A 22546-nucleotide genomic window follows, 5' to 3' on the forward strand; every position below is an offset into this window, starting at 1 on the left:
ACCTAGCAAAAATTACCGGAAGGGAAATTGGATATTATCGGTGATGCTTGAACTGCTTTTGACTTGTGTTAAGAGGCAGGGTAAGGAAAGAAAGTACTCTTGGGAACTGGGAATTTTAAAATGAGGTAGTTTTATTCTGCTGTTCAGATACAAGGGGACACTGTTCTTCCTGAGTTTGAAAATTCACTTTGAATTCCAGTAGATGACAGCATTTTATTGGTTATGAGTGAAAACAAATACTCCATTTAGAAAAATAGAGGAAAAGGCTGAAAGCTTGTCTCATAGTGGGCAGAGTTGTGGCAAAATTTCTCTTAGCTAATGATGGGACTTTACGTGCTAAATTTTGTCTGAGTATGAAAATATAGATATTCATAAAATATTTTTATAGAATTTTAAAAATCTTGTCATTCCTTTAGGTAATAATGCATTCATAATTCTTAATTTGGGTAAAATCCTAATGAAATGAAGGACATTCGGTGAGGTGGAAAAGTTAATGGCCTGGATGAAGACTGTGTTTTTTCTTGTAGTGAAGGCACAGGAGAAGCTATTTGTGAATCATGCAAATAGGGAGCAGAAGCAGAGCTAGCCTGGCTGGATGTAATGAACTGTTACTAGTGAATTAATGAAACAACAGTTAGAATATTTCAGTATGCAGTGGATGGCTTGAAATCTGTTTGTTTGAAGCCATAGGACAATGTGAGTTAACAAAATAATTATCTTGCTGCTCAGAACAAGGTGCTGTATTCACTGTATATTTGACAGGGTGTAGAAGGGAGTACTGTTTCATTTTTGACAGGTGATTTCTCTCTCTGCTTTGCTCCCTCTATTCTTTTTTTCCTTCTCTTTTCTTCTTTGTGCAAAGAGAAGGAATCGAGGAATCTCAGGTTTAGACTTGAGGCTTTACAGTCTTGTTTTCTTTCCTTCAACAGAGAACATACAGAGCTATGTATGACTACAGCGCTCAAGATGAAGATGAAGTTTCCTTCAGGGATGGTGATTATATCATCAATGTGCAACCAATTGATGATGGCTGGATGTATGGTACTGTTCAGAGAACTGGGAAAACAGGAATGCTTCCAGCAAATTATATTGAGTTTGTTAACTAATTTTTGTCTCTTGTCCTTTGAGCTTTATTATGATTTACTTAAAATCTAACCTTTTAGAAAAAAAAAATCAGAAGAATCTTTTAAGAGTTCATGATCATTACTTTATTACTGCTATAACAGTTTGCATTCTCACTCAGAATCCATTTTAGAGTCCTTTAAAGAAATGATAAATAATCCACAAGAAACTCAGAGCTTTGAAAACAGCATTGCTTATAATAGCCCTCTCTCAAAGTGACAAAACATATATGGAAGCCTGGTGCTGCCAGTCCTATAAAAACTTTGGTCAATTAACTATAAAGGGGTAATGCCTTTTCCTTACACCTCAAAGATGTTATAACCATAAAATTGATTCACTTCTTATGGCACTCTGAAGTCACAGGGCGTTAACACGCTGAGTTTGAACCCATCTTCAAATTATTAGGGAAAGGTTTAATGTTTAAGCCGTTAGCTTCCTAATAAAAATTAATATGTTGAGTAGATAATTCAGTCATTTGAAATAAAGACAAGTAACATGCTAGTAAAAAAAAATCCAATAAAACTCCCTACTGCCCAGCAGCCTTACAGTCAATATGTCCATTTTGACAACAAAAATTTCCTGACTCTTGCATATCCACATTTATTCTTGGATTACCCATTTTTTCTTATTTCCAAGTGATCTATTAGCTTTGCTTCCATCATAATCCATCAATTAAACCCAGGTCTAGATTCATGGTTCTTCAGTATCTTTCCTGCAGGAAATCCCTTGCAAAGACTATCTAAAATAGAAAACCTGTCAGCTCTTCTGTTTCCTTGTAATAATACTTAGCATTTAAATAGAAACTCTCATTAGGGCAACGTACAACCAGTGCTCCATGTTAGCTCCCTGACCTTCACCTGTAGTGCTGTAAATAAATTCCCTGTGCAGCTCCCAGAGCCTGCAGTCACATCCCCCTCTCACCACAGGTAACTCGCTTTATGGCTGCTTTGCTGATGAGCTGATGTCCCTCCCCTGCTGCAGAAACACTTGTGCCTCCATCGAGCAGTGGAGGAGAGCTCTGGTTCTTGTAGTGCATTTCAGATCAATGGCCTGTTGCTTCGGTTTGCTCCCAAACTCCTGGTGATCCAACAGTGGGTTGTACGCTTGCCAAATGATTTTTGATGGAGAAGAATTATGTTCTCTTTTAGTGACTTAATCTTTCTCATAACTGACATCGAAAGGAAAGCTAACTAAGCAAAATCCAACATGCCCTATGCCATTATGTTTCAGTTTAGCCATCTGTGGAAAACAGTAAGAATATTCTGCTGACAAACCTTCACATGTGCTATTTGATGTCTCTTAACTTACAGCCAGAACTGAGAGATCCAGGTCTCAGCCTGTGAAGCTGGGAGAGGATCTAACAGCTGGTGACACAGTGGATCAGGATGAGGGATTTTGTCAGCAGGCTTGGGTCACAGGCAACTTGTTTTTGCTTTGACTGGGTGCTGCATTCCCTCACAGGGAGAAATCGTGGAAGGAAGGACAAAAGAGTTAAAGATTCATGTGAAAAATTATTTATGTGGATGCAGAAATATGTAAGGAAAAAAAATGTTTTTCTGATAAAATAATTTGTGGAGTTCAGCCATGTGCTGAGGAAGTTAACTTTGGAGTAGCCCTCAGAATATTGAGTCTGCACTGGCTTCTTTCATTTCTAAAATTTTTAAATTAGAATTATATATAGAACTTTTAGACAATTTTGTACTTCTCATCTCACATAGCAGGAAACCTTGGAATAACTATTTAAAAATTAAATAAGGAAGGCAGTATGGATTTGTTATGTCAACTGAAAGTTGTCAGTGCAAATCCCTGTAAATTCTTTTTTTGCATACAATTTCCAAAGAATTGGTAAGCTTCTGCAATTTTATTTTGGTTCTTGCTGCCACAGAGATGATACCAGCTGCCAAGCAGAATGAAATGACTGCATTAAAAAAGAAATTTAAAAATGTCCATGACTGTGGAATTACCTGTGCTTTCTTGTCAGCAGTCTAATTTCAAGGCTGAAGCTGCCCAGGAGTATCCAACTTCAAGAAATGTATTTTGAAAGTAGAATTCCTTGACTGTAAATATGTAATTCATATAGTTGACTGCTGTGATTTAAAATTCTTACAAGTTTTGCATAAGGAGCTGCTCTTGCAGCAGACCCTTATGCATTACTGGTGACACCCACATGAAATCAGCAAGTCAAATGGTGTTTTTAAAGCTGATGTGGTATGCTGAGCTAGAAGCTCTGAAACGAGCGGTTTGTTTCTGTGCTGGTTTTCATCACTGGCCATCAACAGCGAGGAGAGGAATTCCATCTTCTGCTGGCTGGCAAATTTTTCAGATGATGCCTGAGGCACAGCTGGCTGTCACTTGCTGCTGTGCTGCACTATTAGCTGTGCAATGCTGACAACAATAAAAACAGGGTGTCAGTTTGCTAACCAAATATGAATAAAAAAGAAATATAGAGAATTTCTATATGGCATCAAGTTGCAATTCTTAGTGACTTATGAAACAGAGTCTCCACCTATAAAAACACAGTCATTCTTCCTAAATGGGAAGACAGCTTACAGTGTTGAATACTTTATATATAGAAGTAAATCAGAAAATGAGCATTTGGTGACATTAGAGAGCTATGCTATGCTGAACAATAGAAATAAAATTTCCTTTATGAATTTTGAATATTCATTAGCCTGGCAGAGCAGCTAAAGCAATTTGCAAAAAATAAAAGGTCAAGAAAACAAAACAGTATGTGGATTGTATTTCTCTTGAGAATGGTATGTCAGCAGAATTGTTAAGATCTGGTTTAAGTTACTTATTCTTGTAGTCAACTTTTTTATCATATATGCTTAGAAATTAATATTTCTATGGAATGGTTCCTGCTTTTTGATATAAAACAAACTTTAGTGTGATTTTGCAGCTTTGTTCTAAGCAATGCAATCAAAGGCCCAAAATTATCAGAATGCAATTATATATTTTTTTTTATAAGAACTAAAATTTGTAAGGCAAAGAGAGTAAGTCATGAACTAAATTGTGCCAGCACACGTTTTTCAAAGCATATGTTGGAGACTGTTACATGCAGTGTGATATAGGGGTGAAAAGATGCTACATGCTGTCTTGTCGCCTTTAAAGTTTATATTCATTTTTAGCACAGCATGATCCCCTCACTGTTCTTTCTTCCTGTAGTCAACATTTTTCTGGGGAAAGGAAAGGGCTTTTAAGGACTTGAATTTCTCAAGCAGTTCCAAAGTTCAGGTTGGAAGTCCACATGTTCCCATTTTAGAGATAAAAATTCTATAAAGAATGCTGTAATTCTTGCTAACATGAGTATAAATGTAGAAAACAACATAGAGCATATTCATGCATACATACAAGAACAAATGGGTGCCTTGCTTTTCATTACTCTTTCTTGCTTGGCTAGCTTCATTTTTTAAACAAAGCTACGTACAGGTACTGCAGTTGTAATTTTTCATTATGGAACATTAGCATTTAGTCTTGATGAAACAGGGTTTTCTTGATTACATTTGACATACAATAAACTACTTCAGCCGACTGGGATTTGACAGAGAATCACCTCCCATGGATTATGTTTTTGACAAATGTGTCCCTGCCGAGTGTTTCTTGGGGATGTGGAAGGTCTCCAATACCTGGGAAAGGTAATAATTCTGGTTTTTATTGTACAGTGACTGCATGTCATCTTGTACGATGAAAAAAAATTACAAATACAGAGGTCTTTGGCAGAAGGTGGTACAGGGTATAAAATGATAGATTTTTATTAAGTTAATTAATACTCCATTTAAAATATAGAATATGCTTTAGTTAGTAAATGTTTAAATAATATCCTGAAACAGACAGAAGATGCTGTTGAAAGAAGTCCTCCAAACTGATGTGCTGGCAAATGCAAAGTACTAGTGAGCTGTAGAAGATTAAACCATTTTGCAATGCTTTAGTGATTTTCTCCAGCTTTATGCCATAGGAACCCCATCTCTCCTTTGGAAAGAAAACCTGAAAGCTCTATTTCCTAAACTGCCTGCACTACAACAGTATATTCAAAGGAATTTCATATGCTTCTTGTGTCTGATAAATAGAATTTGCATATTGTACTTCAGTTGTAATCCAGTTGTTGTTGGCATTTGTTTAATTATTATTATTTTAGGGGGGAAAATAAGCTATACTGTAGCATTTCAATTGTGTATTTAATAGTACTATTAGAAATTGCTAGACCATTGGAAGACAGCAATGACTGTATTGACATTGATTAGCATGATGTGGAAAATCTCTCAGCTGTTGGTTTTTGCAGTGTGATATAAAAAGCAAAAATGAACCACTGTGCAGTTTGGCTTATGTTTGCTTTAAAGTGTGTAAAGTTTTAGTTATTTTGCAAAACTGTACTGTATTTGAGGGTATACAGTTATGAAGGTAACAATTGTTTTTTCAAAGGACAGATAAACTTACTCTTGGATCATATGATGTACCATCTTAATTTGGCTTTTGTTATGCAGAAAGTTAACACCAGCTATTAAAGTATATTTTAGTAGAAATGCTTTAATTCCTGTTTCTTCCTCTACACTGTGAATATTTAAGCTTTGGTGGACTAGAGCAACATCATGCTGCCCAAAGTACTAACCTATGCAACCTAGTTCACATTTTAGTTGATGTCACAGTGGATGTAACATAACAATTTATTTTGCATAACGTTAAACTTCATTCAAATAAAATATTAAACCCAGCACCATGTATGTATTATATTCATAAACAACACTCTGTAAAGCTACCATACTCATTAGTATAAGCTCTCAAAGAGGGATATTGCTTTAACTGAGGAAGCTTTGAATTTTCAGTCTTAAGTAGAATATTTAGCATTATTCATCAAACTTGAACCCAGAAAGCAGTTTCTTAAACCACTGTTTTATTTCAGACATGTCCCCTCCTTAAAAGGTTTGCCTTTTTCAGTTTGCATTTGTAACCCTTCAACAGAACACCAAGTAACATTCCATGACCCTTGGTTTGTTTAAAGAAGCAAATAAAGTAAGTGAAGGAGGTCCACTGTTTTAATTGATACTGGTTTGCTTGTCTTTGAATGGGAATTTGGTTAGGTGTGCTCTCAGTGCAGCACTAATAAAAAAGATTGCATTGCTGGCTTCTTTAAGACAATTTTATATACAAATGTCATCTTTATTCATTGACACAAGTAAAGTATTTTTAAAAAATTGTAAGAAAGTTTAAGTTAAAATAAATTCCAGAAGTATTTTGGAACTGCTCTGCCTGTAATTGAAGAAGATTATTATGGTTAGGGACATGTTTTATTTATTTGAGTGTTAAATGTATGCTACAGTGGACTGAATTAGAATTTTTATATTCTTGTCAAGTGTTGGTTTGAAGAAGGCTGTTAACAAAGTATGAGGACAAATGGCAGCCTCAAATGGAGCTGATTAGTTCCTCCTAGGTAAGTGGCATGCAGTTGCTACCACTCTAATTTCTACTTAAGAAATGTGTTAGCTTTTCATATGAAATTTAATTGGTTACAGAGTTGTGATTCCATGTTCTGTAGTGCTTTTATATATTGAAATGCTGCCAGTATACAAATATCCAATCTTTATGTATACTGTAGCAAACAGCAGTTTTTCAATAAGATCAAGATTTAAGAGCTGCCAAAATGGACCTTAAGCACTTGGAATGTGTTTTATTTGAAAAACCCTCCATAATTTGCTGGAGGTACTGAAGTACTTTCCTGTCTTAGTGGTCCCATAGAATATAATTATCAAAAGTATCTGTGTACTGGTGCATGAAATTCTCATGGAAACCCTCCATAGTAGTGTGGATTGGAAAACTCAAGAGTTTCTAGCTATCAATGCTTTTAGGTTGCCTCTGTCTCAGAATTGGGCTCTTGATTTTCTTTGGTGTGTTAATTAGCAAGAATAAGATAATGTACCGCGGAATTCTCTGTACTGAGGGATTAGCTGCCCAGTGCATTACCACCACCTTCTCTCCCTTCTCTCACTCACACCACCAAGTCCAGCCATGTTTCCAATACTGTTTTGCTGTGACTACCTCTCATCTTTCCATGAAGCTACCTGTGGGACACATTAAATTGATATCACCAAATGAGCCAGATCTTTTTTTCTTCCAAATGATTTAGTTTATCATCATTTTTTCAGTGATTCTGTTTATTGCACAGCCTTGAAAACAGTAATATTGGCATAAGGAAAGAAGTAGTATGAAATGGGTGGAAGATATGGCTGAAGTGAAGTCATAGATTTCTTACTCAGATTTTCCTGCAGAGGTTAATACAAGTCAGCCATATGACTGAGGGCACCATGTGAACAACTAACCTGCAGGCTGAGCAGTGGCCTGTGGATATGCTTGGCCTGTCTGGGTGTGTGTGTTGTCTGTGCTGTAACATCAGAAATACTGTAGGGTAGTGTGCAGATGCATCCTCCAGTTTTTGAGCAATTAGTTGGAATCCCAAGCGCAGTGCACCAACTGGCATATGGCATTTATAAATACAAATTTATCCTTTGGGAAAATGAGACCACAGTACAGAGGAAACAATGTCAATGGGTTTGACCTATGTATTTTTGTGCCCACCAGTAAGGAAATCCTTTGTGTGCAGTCAGAAGACTAAGCCCCATGGCACTGCAGCAAGCTTCTAACTCTGAACTGTGTTTAGTACCAGAAGGAGATGATGTGCCACAGACCTCACCTGTTCCACAGATTTGATGCTGCATGAGATGCTACGTGCTGGGCATTGTGCTTAACAGCAGAATGTTGAATGACAGCAGAAACTGGAGATTCGTATTTATGCACTACATCCTGAAAAGATCCTAAGAAGTCCTTGATTTTATATATTTTAGCTTTGGTTTCTTTCTCACTTGCCTGCTGTTGATAAAGTCTACATGTAGAGAGGTCTATTCTCATGCTGGCTTGTGGCTTAGGCCACTTGTGTCTACAAAGAGAGATCTGCAGGTATTAACATCTGTATCTTAAAATATTGCTTGATGCATAAATATTCATTTTCAATGTTTTCACAAACAACTGTCAGGTTTTGTGATTGTTCTTTGATTCAAACTGTGATTTTTCTATGGTTTTCCTCCTCCTCCATCTTTCTTCTCTTGATATGCTTACAGCCTGTGTTGTTTATACAGCAGCTTTTCCAGGACCCAAGGAAGATATTTTTAAGAAGATTCTTAAGGCACTGAGAAGACTTTAAATTGCTTGGAAAATGCTGGTGTTATCTCCCCATTAAATTCCCCCTCTGAAGCAGTTGTACACTGGCTTTGCTGTCCTTTGCTTTTTGCCTCCTCTTCCTTCAGTCAAGCTCTGAGGTCTCTGTCATTGAACCAGATGGGCTTGGGGCCCCTCCAGGCAGGCCTTCAGACCACTCTCTAGCCTCTGCAGTTTTGGAACTTCAGTGTGGCTCACCTACCTGTTCTCCTGTCAAGACCTTTGAGTAGAACTCAAAGAATATTAACCTGTACCATTAACCCCAAGAAGTGTTACATTTCTGCAGGCTCAGCGATGAGCAGTTCTCTCTGAAGATTCCTCTTGACTGTGTTTTCCCCAGCTTTCCTTGCCTGTGGGCACCTGTGGCTGCTTCTTTAATAGGCTGCTGATTTCAGGAAAGAGGGAGATTGCATTTTTTGCTGTCTTATCAATACCTAAATCAGTTCTTCTTCATTCTCTTCTTCAAAGGATTGGCATGTTTTTTATGTTATCCCTGATTTTGGGTTGAACTCTTGATTCAGAAGTCATTCTGTCTCCCTCAGTGTTAGAGTGAATGGCTCACACCCTGTCAATGCAGTTTGTTGCTCACTGTGGAAGCTGTGTTGGATAGGCACTATCCTCCTCACCAGAACCCTTCCGTTCCTAGCGCTGCTTGTTTTGTATTCATCAGATGGGATCTCTGTGAGATGTGACTATCTGTACCAAACCCCAACCTTTCTATAAATAAATATGTCATTATAAAATAAACACTTTTTCTGACTTGCAGCTCCTCTGACTCAAGATGACATTGACATCCTCCAATTTTGTAGCTTGTACCGACCTTAGGAAACATGCATCTAAAATGCGTTAGATAAATTATGCTCTAAGGGACTGTTTTGGCAGCCCTTGATGACTGCAGCTATTATACAGTGTGGATATCTCAAGTTAAATGGGATAAGTGCACATCAGGTCTTGCTGGCAAGTGGTTTAACTGAGAAACAAGTTTATGTGTTTATATGAGTGACCTAGATATTCAAGAGACTGTTGTTTTCATTTCTACTGCAGCAGTTCAAAACAAACCCAAGAATTAGATGACAATTATTCATGGTTAATTAGTTAGCTGTGCAGCTTAAACAATTCCTTGCTCAATATGGAAATAAAGTTGATCAGAAAGTTCTGGCAAACCACATGCAAGGTGGAGCTAGGCATTTGTTTGGTGGAGCATGACACTCAGCATGCTTACATTTCTAACCACTATTTTCTCTTTTTCTAAATTATTAAAAATAGTGAGAAAGATCTGCCCCTTACACCATGACTAGCATGCTGTTAGAGAAATTAATCATCAATGGAAGAATAGATTCAAGGGTGTTGTAATGCCTTGGAAGACAATTTTTTGCACTTATGCTTTCAAATCTTAAAGTTACCAAAATATTAACTGTGCTCTCTTGCATTTTTTCACCCCTTAAATCCCATAAAAATGGTTTTGCTCTGCTCTATGCTCAGCATTGCATTCCCTGTAGCAGTTACCTTTGTGAGATGGAAAAAAGACCACAAATATTGGAGTACTTCAAGTAACTTTCTCCTTGTATGATTTTTTCATTGCTATGCTAAGTAACATCTGCAAAATATCCTTCATTCCAAGGCTCTTTATTTCACCCTAAAGAAACACATTGCACAAATGACATACTCCCTGTTCAAATGCCACTGGCCATGATGCTCTGTTGCACATCTGTGGTTGTTATGAAGGGGGGAATTATGCTACAATGGCATACAACAGCAAAAATCTCAATATTAGCGCAAGCATCTAGCAAAGACTCCTCTGAGATCTTTTTCAGCTTGTCACTCCTTTGAAAATAGTACCCATCACTACAGTACCAGTGCTCTGTGAGATTAGTAACTATAACTTTGCAACTTGGTTTATTGGAAATGCTATAAAGTCAATACAGCTGCAGCTGTTTGGACAGGTTGGTTTTAAATGCTGATCTGACTTGTTGCTGCTTGTGTTTTTGTTGGTATTGTTTTTATTTCAGCTTATGGTATGATGACTAAGCCAGAAGGACAAGTTAGGTCCTCTAATTTGAGGGCTTTCTGCCATTCTACAGATGCATGCTTTCTTATTTTAGGCCTTCTTTTTCCCAGCACTTTCTCAAAGATCAATAATATGAACAGGACTTAGCCTCCTACAAGAAGGCCAGAACTGTAATCTGAACTACTACAAAATGAGTCCAAACGAGGACATGGGTGCTGGTCACAATCAAATTTTTTCTCCTACAAGTTGATCCATGAAGCACACATTCTTGTGCCCCCCCAGTTTTTCCTTCTCTAAGTACTGCTGATCCAGTGACCATATATTTTAAAGTTAATTGAATCACTTTTTGAGGGAGTTAAAGAAGAAGAGATTTTTTTGCATATTATTGCAACATGCAATGATCACCATCATAGGGAATCTACAACTGGATCAGAACTTCACAGCTAAAGAAGGTAGGTGGAAAAAGATTAGTCTTTAGTGTGCTTTAGTGTATTTAAAAAGCTTTTTTTCATTTAAATTCTGTACAGATATGCAGTGAAGGGTTCTGTACAGGATGAAACAGCTTTATATAGCTTCAGAAAGCAATGGTGTGAAACCATGGATCATATCAGAATAAATGGACCTTGTTTCTTAGTCCAGACTTTCTTCCAAGGCCTTACAGACTTTTCCAGGTATCTTTATCTGCTCTATTTCTTGTCTGTATCATGCCATGTGTTCAGCTGGGGCAAAAACAAGGTTGAAGAGGCAGATTTTATAATATATTTAGATTCAGAACCAGGAAAATGAGATACAAGTGGGTTTTTCAAATTACAGCTAAAATCTGAGTCTGATTAAAGAGTGATGTTGGAAATTTCACTGAACATTTTAACACTCCAGTGTGCTCTATGAAATCAGTCATCATTCTTTAATGAATTTAATGTAAATAGTGAAATGCTTACTGAATTTGGGATTATAAGATCTTGTTTGCACTTAAACCAAGTATCAAACGACTAGAGCTATGCTGACTTCTTATCCATCTCTTTAGTTTAAGGACTATTTAATTAAGCTATGTGAAATGGGACATCATCAGTGAAATGGATATCGGTTCTGAATTCTTGGGCAAGATATTTATTCAAAATTGCTTTGGTGGTGAGAACAAACAAATTCTGGATGAGGACTCTAGTTGCTGGATGACTAAATCAGTCATGCTCTGAAAGATCATTTCTTCTTGATTTTTTAGGATAGTATCTGAGATACACCCTCTCAGCAAAGAGTTCAGGGCTGTTAACATGAGCTGGCATTGATGAGTGCCTGTGCCATCCTCAGTGAAGGGTTTCAGCTTGGAGATATTTAAGACCTTGTTTTGGCTTCAGCATTTCCTACCTGCTGTCAAGAAAATTTGAGGGGATGATATACAGCACGTAGCTTTGACTCAGTACATCCTGTGTGGCTAAACACATCATGGGACATATTTAAATCATTTTGTGTGGAATGGAAATGCTTATGTTAGCCTTGAACAGATAGGAAATCCTCAAGCAGAAATGGGATCCCTGGAAAAATTGAGGGCCAAGTCCTAATTTTGTTCCACCTTTGTTAAGGGCTTGGTTCTCCTCACAAAGCTCTGAGGAAGTAACATTTTGCCACTGATGTGCTGGTGTTACCTCACCTCTACTGCATAAGCCGGTCTCGAGTCCAAACCTTCTCAGGGCAAGTCACTCTGGTGAGGGCACCTTCTGCAAAATGTGCAGCTCAGCCCTGCCATTTAGCATGGACTCAGTACCCACAGATTTCTGAGCCTTTTTATTTTATTTTTTTTTTAATGTAAGTTGTTCCTTCTACTTTAATGCATATTTTGTCTCAACCATAGCTGTGGCAGGAGGGCCACAGGGACACGTTACCTTGGAGGTGAGAGTGCAGCAATGGAGGCTGTGTAGCCAGTGTGCCAGGAGGGAATACAGACCCAGGGGAGGCAGGAGGAGCTGCTGAGGCAGAGGTACCCCAGAGGCACCAGGGCTGTGATGGATTGCATTAGCTGGCACCTGAGCCACTCACTCCTGCACATGGCCCGTAGGAAGGGGCCGTTGATATTCAAGCACTATTTCTCATAGGTGGATATATGAGTGCTTGTGATGAATATTTTTCACATTCTCCAGTCCAACTACAAAGCCTGGAGGAACAGAAGAAACATTCCTGAATTCAGGGTTTTTCTTCAAATCAAATTATGCTCAAAAGCATTTAAGGCCTCCCTTGACCAACCGTTTTCCAGGTTTTTGTCATGAAAACCAGACCTACAGTTTATTTTCTTTCTTGTTGCAGGGCAGAACAAGCTTCTCATGTTTCTTTTTTTATCTGGGCAATTTTCTGCTGTGATGAGAGCAAAGGCCTCTTTGTGTGGTGCAGTGAGGACATTCAGGAACTACCACTGGCCACTGTAATTTGCTGCAATCCTACTGAGATACATATGATTGATAGCTATGAACCTATTCCCATTTTTCTAAATCTCTCTACATTTTTAGAAGAAAAATGTCCAATAGCTGAGATGGAGATATACAGCAACATCTCTCTTTTTTTTTTTTTGTTCTGTCGTACACTGAAAAAGAAGATGAGGAGCAAAATACCCGCATGTGAGGTTTTAATACAGCCCTTCAGGGCTGGGTGAACTGTAGTTTATTGGCAGGAGAAAAGGCAGTCATGTAAAACTGGCACAAGGGGGCAGGTGTGCACCACTGAAGATTGTTCAAAGTTTGTGATTCTGAATGATCGCAATTAGCTGCAGGACACAGAATGGTAACTGTCTTGTTATGGGCATAAAGGGCTATTTTAATTGTGTTGTAAGGAAAAATGTGCTGTATATTTAATTAGAATGAAACTACACATTTCTACATAAAATCAAAAGGGCTTAACAAAATAAATGGTTTGCAAAATTTGATTTCCAGTATGGATCAACGGCAGAGACAACTAGGGAACACAGATATGTTTCACTAATTCTTTTTACTGGATCAGATGAGATGAGCCATTCAATTATCATAATTCAAGACTTGAAATTTACACATATTGGGACCATATTGTTGTCATGCTTAAAGGTGTCCTAGCACTCAAATTTTCAGATGTGCTCCCCGAACAGTGATAATTACAGTGATGGTGCATATGGTAAAGTTGTAGGAGTTCATAGAGTTAAAAGTGTGTACAGAATGCTATATACAACTGCACAAAGAAAGCCAGTGCAGGAGGCACAGTCAAAGAAGAGCTGCAGTAAGAGATGCTATAGCAGCAGAAGTTTCATTATGCTCTTAAGACAAATTAATTTGCTGTAGAGACAACTACTCATGCAGTGGCAGCATTTTCCTCCCCAAGCCTCCCCTTGCAGTGGCATATTCTGCATCTTTATTACTTAATCTGTTCCACATTTCATCCACAGTGAAGCAATATTTTTTATACTTTTTTATATTAAAAACAAAACTCAAGTGCTAGAGATAAAGGCAGTAAATTTATTTAATGTGATACCATTAAAATTACTTTCTATTGCTGTCTGGACTTGGACTAACATAGCCTTTGTTACTCCAGCAGTGCCAACTTCATAACTGTCTTCTATTTAGAGACATCGGAAATTTTTCAATACACAAGACATGAGGATGAAGCTTTGCAAGAATAGGTGTTTCAGGAGACCTTCACTGTGGCTGAGCTGAAATGAATGGAATTAATATAAGAAAATAAGCTATTAACACATATACATGTATAGAGTAGGAATTTGCAATTTTGTGTTATCTTTGGGACTTTATTTTTCTGTGGAAGAAAAAGACACTCAATACTGCTAAAAATCTGATTGTTTTATTGTTGTAATACTGTTGTGTCAGTAGATGATTAATACTTGCCTCAAAGCAGTGGGGGCTCAGTTCAGCTGCAGACAATGCAAGGTTGAGTAGCTGATGCTTCCCTGCTGCCTTCAAAATATCCAGGCACATTTCTCACCTCAGCTGGATTGCTCCAGGTCAAAAATGAGCATGTTTCTTTCCAAACTGTTGACATCTGACTGTCAGAATCATCCCTGCCTGATGTTCCCTAAATATTTGATTTCTTCATTTTACCTACCTGTATTATGGACATGGTAAAGCAGTTCCTTTGCCTTTATATAGGCACTTTCTGCATGAGCATAGCTTGAATCTCTTCCACAGTTGCCAAATGCATTATTTTCTTAAAAAATTATTCATTCATATACCAGTTGCAAATTATTTACTTCTTTGAATTTACTCTATTTTTTCTTTGTTTTTCTCATTCTCTAAATTGTGCACAAGGATTAAGAAAGCTTCAGCAGAGGCAGTGAAAGGGGGACAATCCACTTCTGCAGGGCTAGCTGAGGTCCATGACTGCCGTGGAAATAAGAACCTGGGCAGCATCTCCTCCATCAGGCACTACCAAAGACTTGACTTTTGCTCCTCTTGGGCCTCTGTAGGAAACCTGCTGCTCATAGCTCCCTGATGATGATGAGAGTGTTTGGGATGACAGTGTGCTCAAACCCAGGCCAGTGTGGGAGTCTAGCTGTGGCTGTGTGGTGTTACCTCTCTCAGTAGAACAAAGACTGGCCCCAGACCTTGGGAATAGGCCTCTTCCTCCCCACTTTCTGTGTAGCACCATGCAGGCTCCTCTCCTTTATTTTAGAGGGGTTAGTGGCCATGAATGCCCTTTTCCAAGCTTTGAATGTAGGTACTACAATTACTTAAAAGGAATTGCCACAGCCTGGAATTTTCAAAAGTAATTGCTTGTGGTTCATTAAATTCCTTAGTTATGTCCCTAGTTCCTTAACCTGAATATTGCTGGAATACACTTTTAAACATTTTTTCTCTGCATTCTTTTTTAAAGCCATAATAACTATTTATTCCTATATAATTTTACTAGTAAGTGTTACAAAGCTGCTTCCATACTTGTCTCCCTCCACAGACAACAGTTTACCTAATGAATTCCGACTATAGAACTGCTGGATTCTTCTAATGTGTTTTGTGAATATAATAAAGAAGAGAGCAGAAGATATGAGAGCTTAAGTTTAATTTCAGATTTTTAATTTTGTTTATAGCTAGGTCATTGACAAGATGTTATAGAGATACTATGATTAAAATACAAAAACATATTACTGAAAGCAAGAAGACTGGGCACCTAAATAAATGATATGATATTTAGCATGTCATAATCTTTTAAATGCCAGTTACCTGCGGTGTAAGCCTGGAATAAAAGTGTTTTGCTGCAGCATCCAATCCCACAGGAAATGTGTTAACATTAGAAAAATAATCTTAAACTTTTTACAGTATTTACACATTATGATTGAGACCACAGCCAAGTACTTTGATGAAGACTTGATTTATTGTCTGTGAAGAGGAAGTGTCTGTCATTGAACCAATTTCCCTCCTTCATCTTTTACCTCTAGTTGGTTTTATTTCTGATTTTTGTTGTTGCTGTTTGTTAACCTACATTTGACAAGACAGCTAGTTTCAGCCAGATTGATCATCTCTGTCTTGGCATATTGTACAAGTTATTTCTGATCTCAGACCTCAGAGAATATGGAAAAATGCTATTTCCTAAATTTTAGTGACAGATTTCTGATAAACATTACTGTATTTACTGAATGTTTGTAAAGCATCAAATTATGTTCCACTAATGACTGTTTAATGCTGAAGTTCATCACATCTCACAGCTGGGCATTAGCTAATGAACACAAGATGGTCTATATATAATAGCTGTTTATCCTCTCAAGAAAAAAGTCCCAAGTTTTATCCCAGAAAGCCTGGGTGAAGCTTTTAAGCCAGACAGCTTTACAGACATGCTGTCATTCCTCAAATTAAGAATATTTCTCCACCGCTGTCCATGCTCTAGGAACTATGAATGGTGACTCAGTAAAGAGCCACCTTCTGTGGCTGGTTTGCTCAAAGGCCCCTACACAGAGCAATACTCTGCCATGCATAAAACCAGGTCATTGAAATTTTGCACATGCTCTTAAAATACATTTTAGAACAGGAGGAGTATTGTTCCTTGTGTCCTGACTGAGTTTGTGTTGGTGTCATTCTTTTCTTTTTAAGAATTCAAATTATTTTCTATTTCCATAAAAATTTATTACTTTCAATGGAGAGGACACGTATTTTGTTGGAATACAATTATGAAATGCTAGGTAGGGTCCAGATTGTGGCACAGACCACCTCTTTCTGATATAGAGTTGGGCTGTTGAGGTCCTTATTACACTGGATTTGCTGCTGCTTCTCAAGAGAGCTTGTTGGCATATTTTCTCAAGCTACAAATAATTCTCAGAGATTTTTCTGAGTTTTGCTTAAATAGTTATCTCTGATACTGTTACAAGTTATGCTATGAGAAGTTTGTGTACACAATGACTAAGAAATAAGTCTGGATGAAACAATATTGGATTCTCCTGTGAAAACTCGCACATTTATTTTCTGAAGATTTTAGTGATTATTTCTCCTGGTTTTTTTGGGTTTTTTTTTTTTTTTACATCTGTGCTTTGAAAAGCTCTTCCTGAGAAGACAAGTGATCTGCTCAGTCAGCCCCAGCTTAAAGCTCTGAGAGAAGTGACAGGCAGAAGGAGAAAAACAGGACAACAGAACATGAATCTGTCTTGTACAGATGAGAAATGCTAGTGATGTTTTTTCCTTCTTTTGCCAGATCTTCAAACATGGCCTGTCAAATAATTTAAGAGAATTCATTCTGTAGCTCTGTGAGGCAGAATTCAGTGAGGATGTGACAGGTGTTTTGAGGTTTCACCACAAAGCTCGTAGTTCACCTCTTGCTTTCCTGACTGAAAATATCATTGCTGCCTGTTGTGCTTTAGCAACAGCAGTCTGCAATTTAGTTCCCCCAGTCCACACCCCTTTTCCTTAGACTCTCCCAAACCAGATATGCCTTGCCCCCTCCCCTCTCCTGCCTCAGGATGGGATTGAGAATTGGAGACAAAAAAAAAGGTTTAAAAAGATGGATTGAGATAAAAACTATTTACTGGAAACAGCAATGAGACACAAACCCAGACAGTAACAGCAGCAATTACAGAAATATACTAAAAGAGGATGATTTACATGCAAAAAATGCTCACTGGCTGACCTGACCCGGTGCATGCTGAGACATTGAGCAGTGGTGAATGGACCCCCCCTCGCCAATTGCTTTTTCCTGACTGCAAACCACTCCCACCTTCTCTGAAGTGAAGCAGCTTTCCTGCTGCCTCTGGTGGTAAGGACAAACAGCCCAGACATGCCCCAGAGGCTCCAGGCTCACCCCCCACAGCTGCTGCCAAAACATTAATTCTGTCCTGGCTGCAAACCAGAACACTGCCAAACAAGTGTCAGAGGTGGTGACTGATTTTCAAGCCCAGAACTAAAAAGCATATTATGCCCTGTAGATATTTCTTCCAGTTATTGATTCCAAATATTCAGTGCTTCATTTTGGTGAAATGAATGATACATTTACATCTCTACATTCTGACCAAGACCTTACTAGTAGCACTATGCATCAGATGTCAAATACAACAACAGATGTCTACAACTGGCATTAAAAAACCCCCTCTCTTGTACATTGAGGTTCATGAATCCATAATTTCTGTTCTACATATAATAAAGAAGCTGTCCAAAATGAAACCTAAAGTAATGTCAGGAAGTAAAAGGCAATGCCAGAATATGCTTGGATACCTTAAATCAGGAGTGTCTTAATATATCTTAGAAGTGTTTTATGTCAGGTCCCTCCTTGAAGAAATACTGACAATGGGAAGTTTATTAATAGTTTACTGTTGACTGAGTAGCTTCTCTTGGCAGTACATGTCATGGATGCAAAACAAATTCCTCGGTTAATAATATCTTCTAGCTCCCTTTTAAGAGTATCAAGTGGTTATTACATGGTTGTCTCCTGGAGGAACATTATGGGATTAAGTTTTCACCTTTTTACTTCCCTTAGGTTCTTGTTCCTACTGAGAGTTTGTGTACAAGTCAGAGAACCTTCTTCTGTATAAACTAGTAGAGGTTGGGAGTTGACATTTTCACTTTTAAATAGGTCTTAGGTAGAGATGCTGCTTTAGTTGCTATTTAGAAGCTCTCAACTTTATATGTGTGTGTGTGTATATGTGCATCCACCACTCACCATTAAAACAGATAAAATATAACAGATAAATTAAAAACTAACTGGCACTGTGCTGTTTGGAATTTAGTTTTGGATTTGTAGGACAAAGTGGAAAGCAGAGATAACTGCAGTTATGTGGGTTGTTTACCTAAAATGGAACCACTGTTTTACCTGAAATCAGCTCATTTGTTCTGCCCCATACCCTGCTTACACTGGCAGAAGTGTCTGTACAGCCATACAGTGAACCAAATCCAGCAAATCCACAGCATGACCACAGGTAACCCCCAAACAAAATGAATTAATTTTAACCTTCATCAATTCTCCCTCCCAGGTCTTTGCACAGCTGATTAATGCAAGCTGATACTCAGTAGCAGGGGTTAGCAAAGGATTTTCTCTGTCTCTAAGAGTATTTACAATTAAGAGCAATGAAGTTTCAGTCTTGGTAAAGAAATGTAATAGAAACAGTAGTAAAAGCTAAATGTCCTACCTTACTAACCCCAGTTTAATTCCATCAAATATAGGCATACAAGAAGCTCTGGTGTGGTGTTTCACTGCAGATGTCATGTTGCTGTCAAGGTACATTTGTCCAATGTGGATGAGGTTTGAAACAAAGCGTAGGTGCTGATTCACATGCTATGATATCACTAGGAATTTTAAAGTCAAATTTTGTGTGAAAGTAGAAACATAACCATTAGAATTTAAATTCTTCTGGCAATGTTTTGAACTTGTTCCTACTCTATAAGCCAAGCAGCCTGCTGTTTGAAGCAACTTTCCTAAGATTCTTAAGATAAAAAAGGGATGCTTTGCTGGGTAAATGTTCATAAGGTATTTTAATCTAACTAGCCATGCAGCAGAAAAACATTCTGTACCATCAGTAAATATCTGTATCTTATTTTACATAACCCTACAATATTAATGGGTAACATTAGATACACATATTTAAAAATAATTAATGGATTTCATGTTAGTGCTTGTTGCTTTCAACACCTATATTTAGAAACAAGCCCTTACACCTCTTCTGCTTGGGCCAGCACTCATGAGAACACAAGAAAATTATAAATGTTGGGTTGCATGTGTTGTGATTTCCCATGCAGATATGAAAATGCAAATTATAGAGCCAGCTCTGGCTATAGGCACTGAAAAACGTGTAGGGAATTTCCTCTCTCTCTGATGACAATTCTCTCCCTTCCTTGTTCCTAACCTATGGGCATAAACTGATTACAATAATAGAGTTGTTACCTTCAGTATTTTATTTTTCCCCCACGGGAATCTAAATATATTTTCTTCATCAAAGAAGAGATCATGAATGAGAATGACTACTTTATGAAACAAGACATTATAAAAGGAAAGGAAGCAGTGTTTGAATGCCTAAGCTTTCTGCGGGCAAACCCAATTAGCAATAAAGGAGCTTTGACTTTATGGGAAAACTATCATGGTAACTCTATTAGAATGAAAACCAGACTATTTTCAGACTTTATCCCTTTAAAAATCTTATGGCCATTTGCATGTTTGTTACTATTGAATTTCCAACCTATTCATCAAGAGACAGACACTTTACACATTAAATTATGCTTTTGTGTGTGTACATTCAATAGGCCTTTTCACTCCTGTAAATCCACTATTAGTCCTATTACAACGTTTGCTTATGTCTTTTCTGTGTCAGGAAGCTTCTTTCTATTCAAGACTGCATGAAGTAACAACATTTCCTAATTTCATACAGTCCTGGTATATCAGAGCAACCCACTGAGCAGTTGTTGAGCTGTGAATTAGCTGTATGAATTCCTGGGTCCCTGGCCCATTGTGCGTGCTTGGACACTCTGTGGGAGAAGTCCCAACTTTCCCATCACAGCAGTGCTGGGAGGTGCTTCCCTTCCCCTCTGCTCAGCAAACGGCACATACCTAAAATGGCTTTGGTGATGATGAAGGCTCGCTGTCTTAATTTTAAACCTGACATACCCAGTGTATGGTGTAATTCAGGCTTTGTCTATCTTGTGTCCTGAGATGCGGGAGATTTTTAAAGCTTTGGGTGGTTCTCTGTCTCCTCTCTGTCATCCCAGCAAGTAAGTGCCTCATGAATCATTAATGTATGATTTTTTTTTTCCAGTTTAGATATACTATGGCCACAAAAGCTTGGAAATGCATACATTTAAATATATTTAAAGGATTTTAAAATTAAATTGACATATACAAAGTCCCTTGAGAGGTCTGAGTGAGGATCTCTCTCTGAGAGAGACTACAATTTAATAAAAGCACCAGGACTCCATAGTAGATTTTATGTCTGAAATATGAAATTCCGAACTTTAAGTACATCCCAGAATGACCATAAATCATCATTATTTCTAAGCAGATAATGAGAAATTATTTGTAAACATGACTTAATTGGACATACACTGCTGATTCATTCTTTTATTTTACAGCTTTGGTGAGAAGCAGGCAGTAAAAAAAAAATAAATAGAAACTGAATGAGTTTTGAAGACTTAATTCTGTCAGCCAGGATTTTTCAAATGGAGAAAAAAAGACTGAGCCATTTTTGCAAACTCAAAACATGTCATTTTTGTTCAATTCATCACTTTGATATTCACTTTTAATATCAAAAGTAAAGGAGGGGAATCTGGCCTTGTCTCGCTATAAGTAAAAGCAGTTTTAGTCATATCAGATGAAGTTTGTACAACATAACTTTTTGCTGGCTTTGGAGCTCAGACAGCAGCTGGATGTTTGAACAATTATAAGGGGCAGTGAAAAATTTACAGACTGCTCTAAAAGTACGGCCTTGAACCCTGTGCAGTGTGGAAGTCTGACATGAGGCAGAGTATATGAATCACAAAAACCTCTGAACCCTTCTGCAGCAGAATGTGGCTTTTGGGAGGTGTTGTGGGAAGCAGGGGGCAAATACTGTCCTGAATATAAATTGTGTGATGTCAAAGTAATTTCCAGTAGCTCTGGAAGGGCAGCACGCTTTAGTAAGATCTTGGAACTATTATAGTAGAAATGCATTTTTAGAGACAGCAGTAGGTAATAGAGTCTGTAGGGTAAACAAAGATAGGTGATAGCACAACGTTTGAGATTTCATGCTGTCACTCACTCTAGGGAAACAGAATTTACCTAAGCTCCAAGAACTTCAGAAATAGGCATAATCTAATGTAGATAGCATTAAGAAAGAAAAAACTCCAAATTCTGTGCAGATTTATTTATTCTGCTAGCCAGCATTTTCAGCTTATGGCTAAACTATTAATATTTTGAGAACAGAAGAGACCTTTTCTTGTCAGCTGTTTCCATAGCTCCTGCCTCATTGTGTCTTTGTTTGATAGTAAATGAAGATGGCTTTTGAAAGTGTCATAGCTGCCACACTAGCTTAACATGATAAAATAATAATAATGAATTTATTTTCAGGAAATTGGATAATTTATGGAGTACTGTGTGATGGTCAGGTATAATAACAATGCTTAGCATTTTAATATGTTCTTTGTGCTTTGTAGCTATCAGTCAGTCAATACAACGTTATGAGGTACATGGGTATGCTCTTCTGAGGTAGATGGGGACTTCTTTTACAATGGACAAAATAAGACTAAAGGCAAATGATTGCCCAAGGCCATGCAATAAGAAAGTTGCAGAATTTGGATTAAAGCTAGGAGAAATAGAACATTTTCTTCACTGATGATATTTTTTCTGCATATATGGCCAATAAACTAGGAGGGATGCAAAGTTCCCTGTTAATAGAGAGATGAAGAGATTTAGATTTTTTTTTAAATAACAGACTATCTTCAGTGGAAGAGTGTTTTTTTAAAATGTTTTTTAAAAGCTCCTGTCTGAACAGTTAACTTTGCCAGCTCAATGTAAAATAAAACAGATGTATAATGAATTTTATCTAGATCATGATCCAAAGGAAACATGTTAGTAAAACTTCACCCAGGACCTTTAAGTACCTGAATGAATTTTTGTTTGCTACCTTATATGATGTGTCTTTGAGATGATATTTAATATGTATTTTTATTGACAAGATCAAAGCTGAAACTTACTGAACATACTTCTGAAATCATTGATAGGCATAGTGACTTTTTCATCCTCTGCCTTTTGGTAAAAAGGAGATGGAGCTGATAACAAAGCAGAGTACTTGATGGACAATCAGTGAGACAGGTA

At 37.6% G+C, this 22546-nt stretch overlaps 1 protein-coding gene across 2 annotated transcripts in view; it reads left to right on the plus strand.

The window, feature by feature from the left end:
• LOC128935191 (LIM zinc-binding domain-containing Nebulette) overlaps positions 1–6357 on the plus strand; it is a 247603-nt gene extending 241246 nt beyond the window's left edge. For both annotated transcript variants that reach the window (XM_054273317.1, XM_054273316.1), the window contains exon 7: positions 930–6357. In XM_054273317.1, coding sequence (XP_054129292.1) covers positions 930–1106 — 177 coding nt within the window. In that variant the 3' untranslated portion in view covers positions 1107–6357. The remainder of the gene's footprint in view (positions 1–929) is intronic.
• Positions 6358–22546: the final 16189 nt, after the last annotated feature.

The sequence above is a fragment of the Melozone crissalis genome, unplaced genomic scaffold, assembly GCF_028551555.1.
Source record: "Melozone crissalis strain CALT ecotype California unplaced genomic scaffold, PUWL_Pcris_2 ptg000016l_1, whole genome shotgun sequence".
Lineage (NCBI taxonomy): Eukaryota > Metazoa > Chordata > Aves > Passeriformes > Passerellidae > Melozone > Melozone crissalis.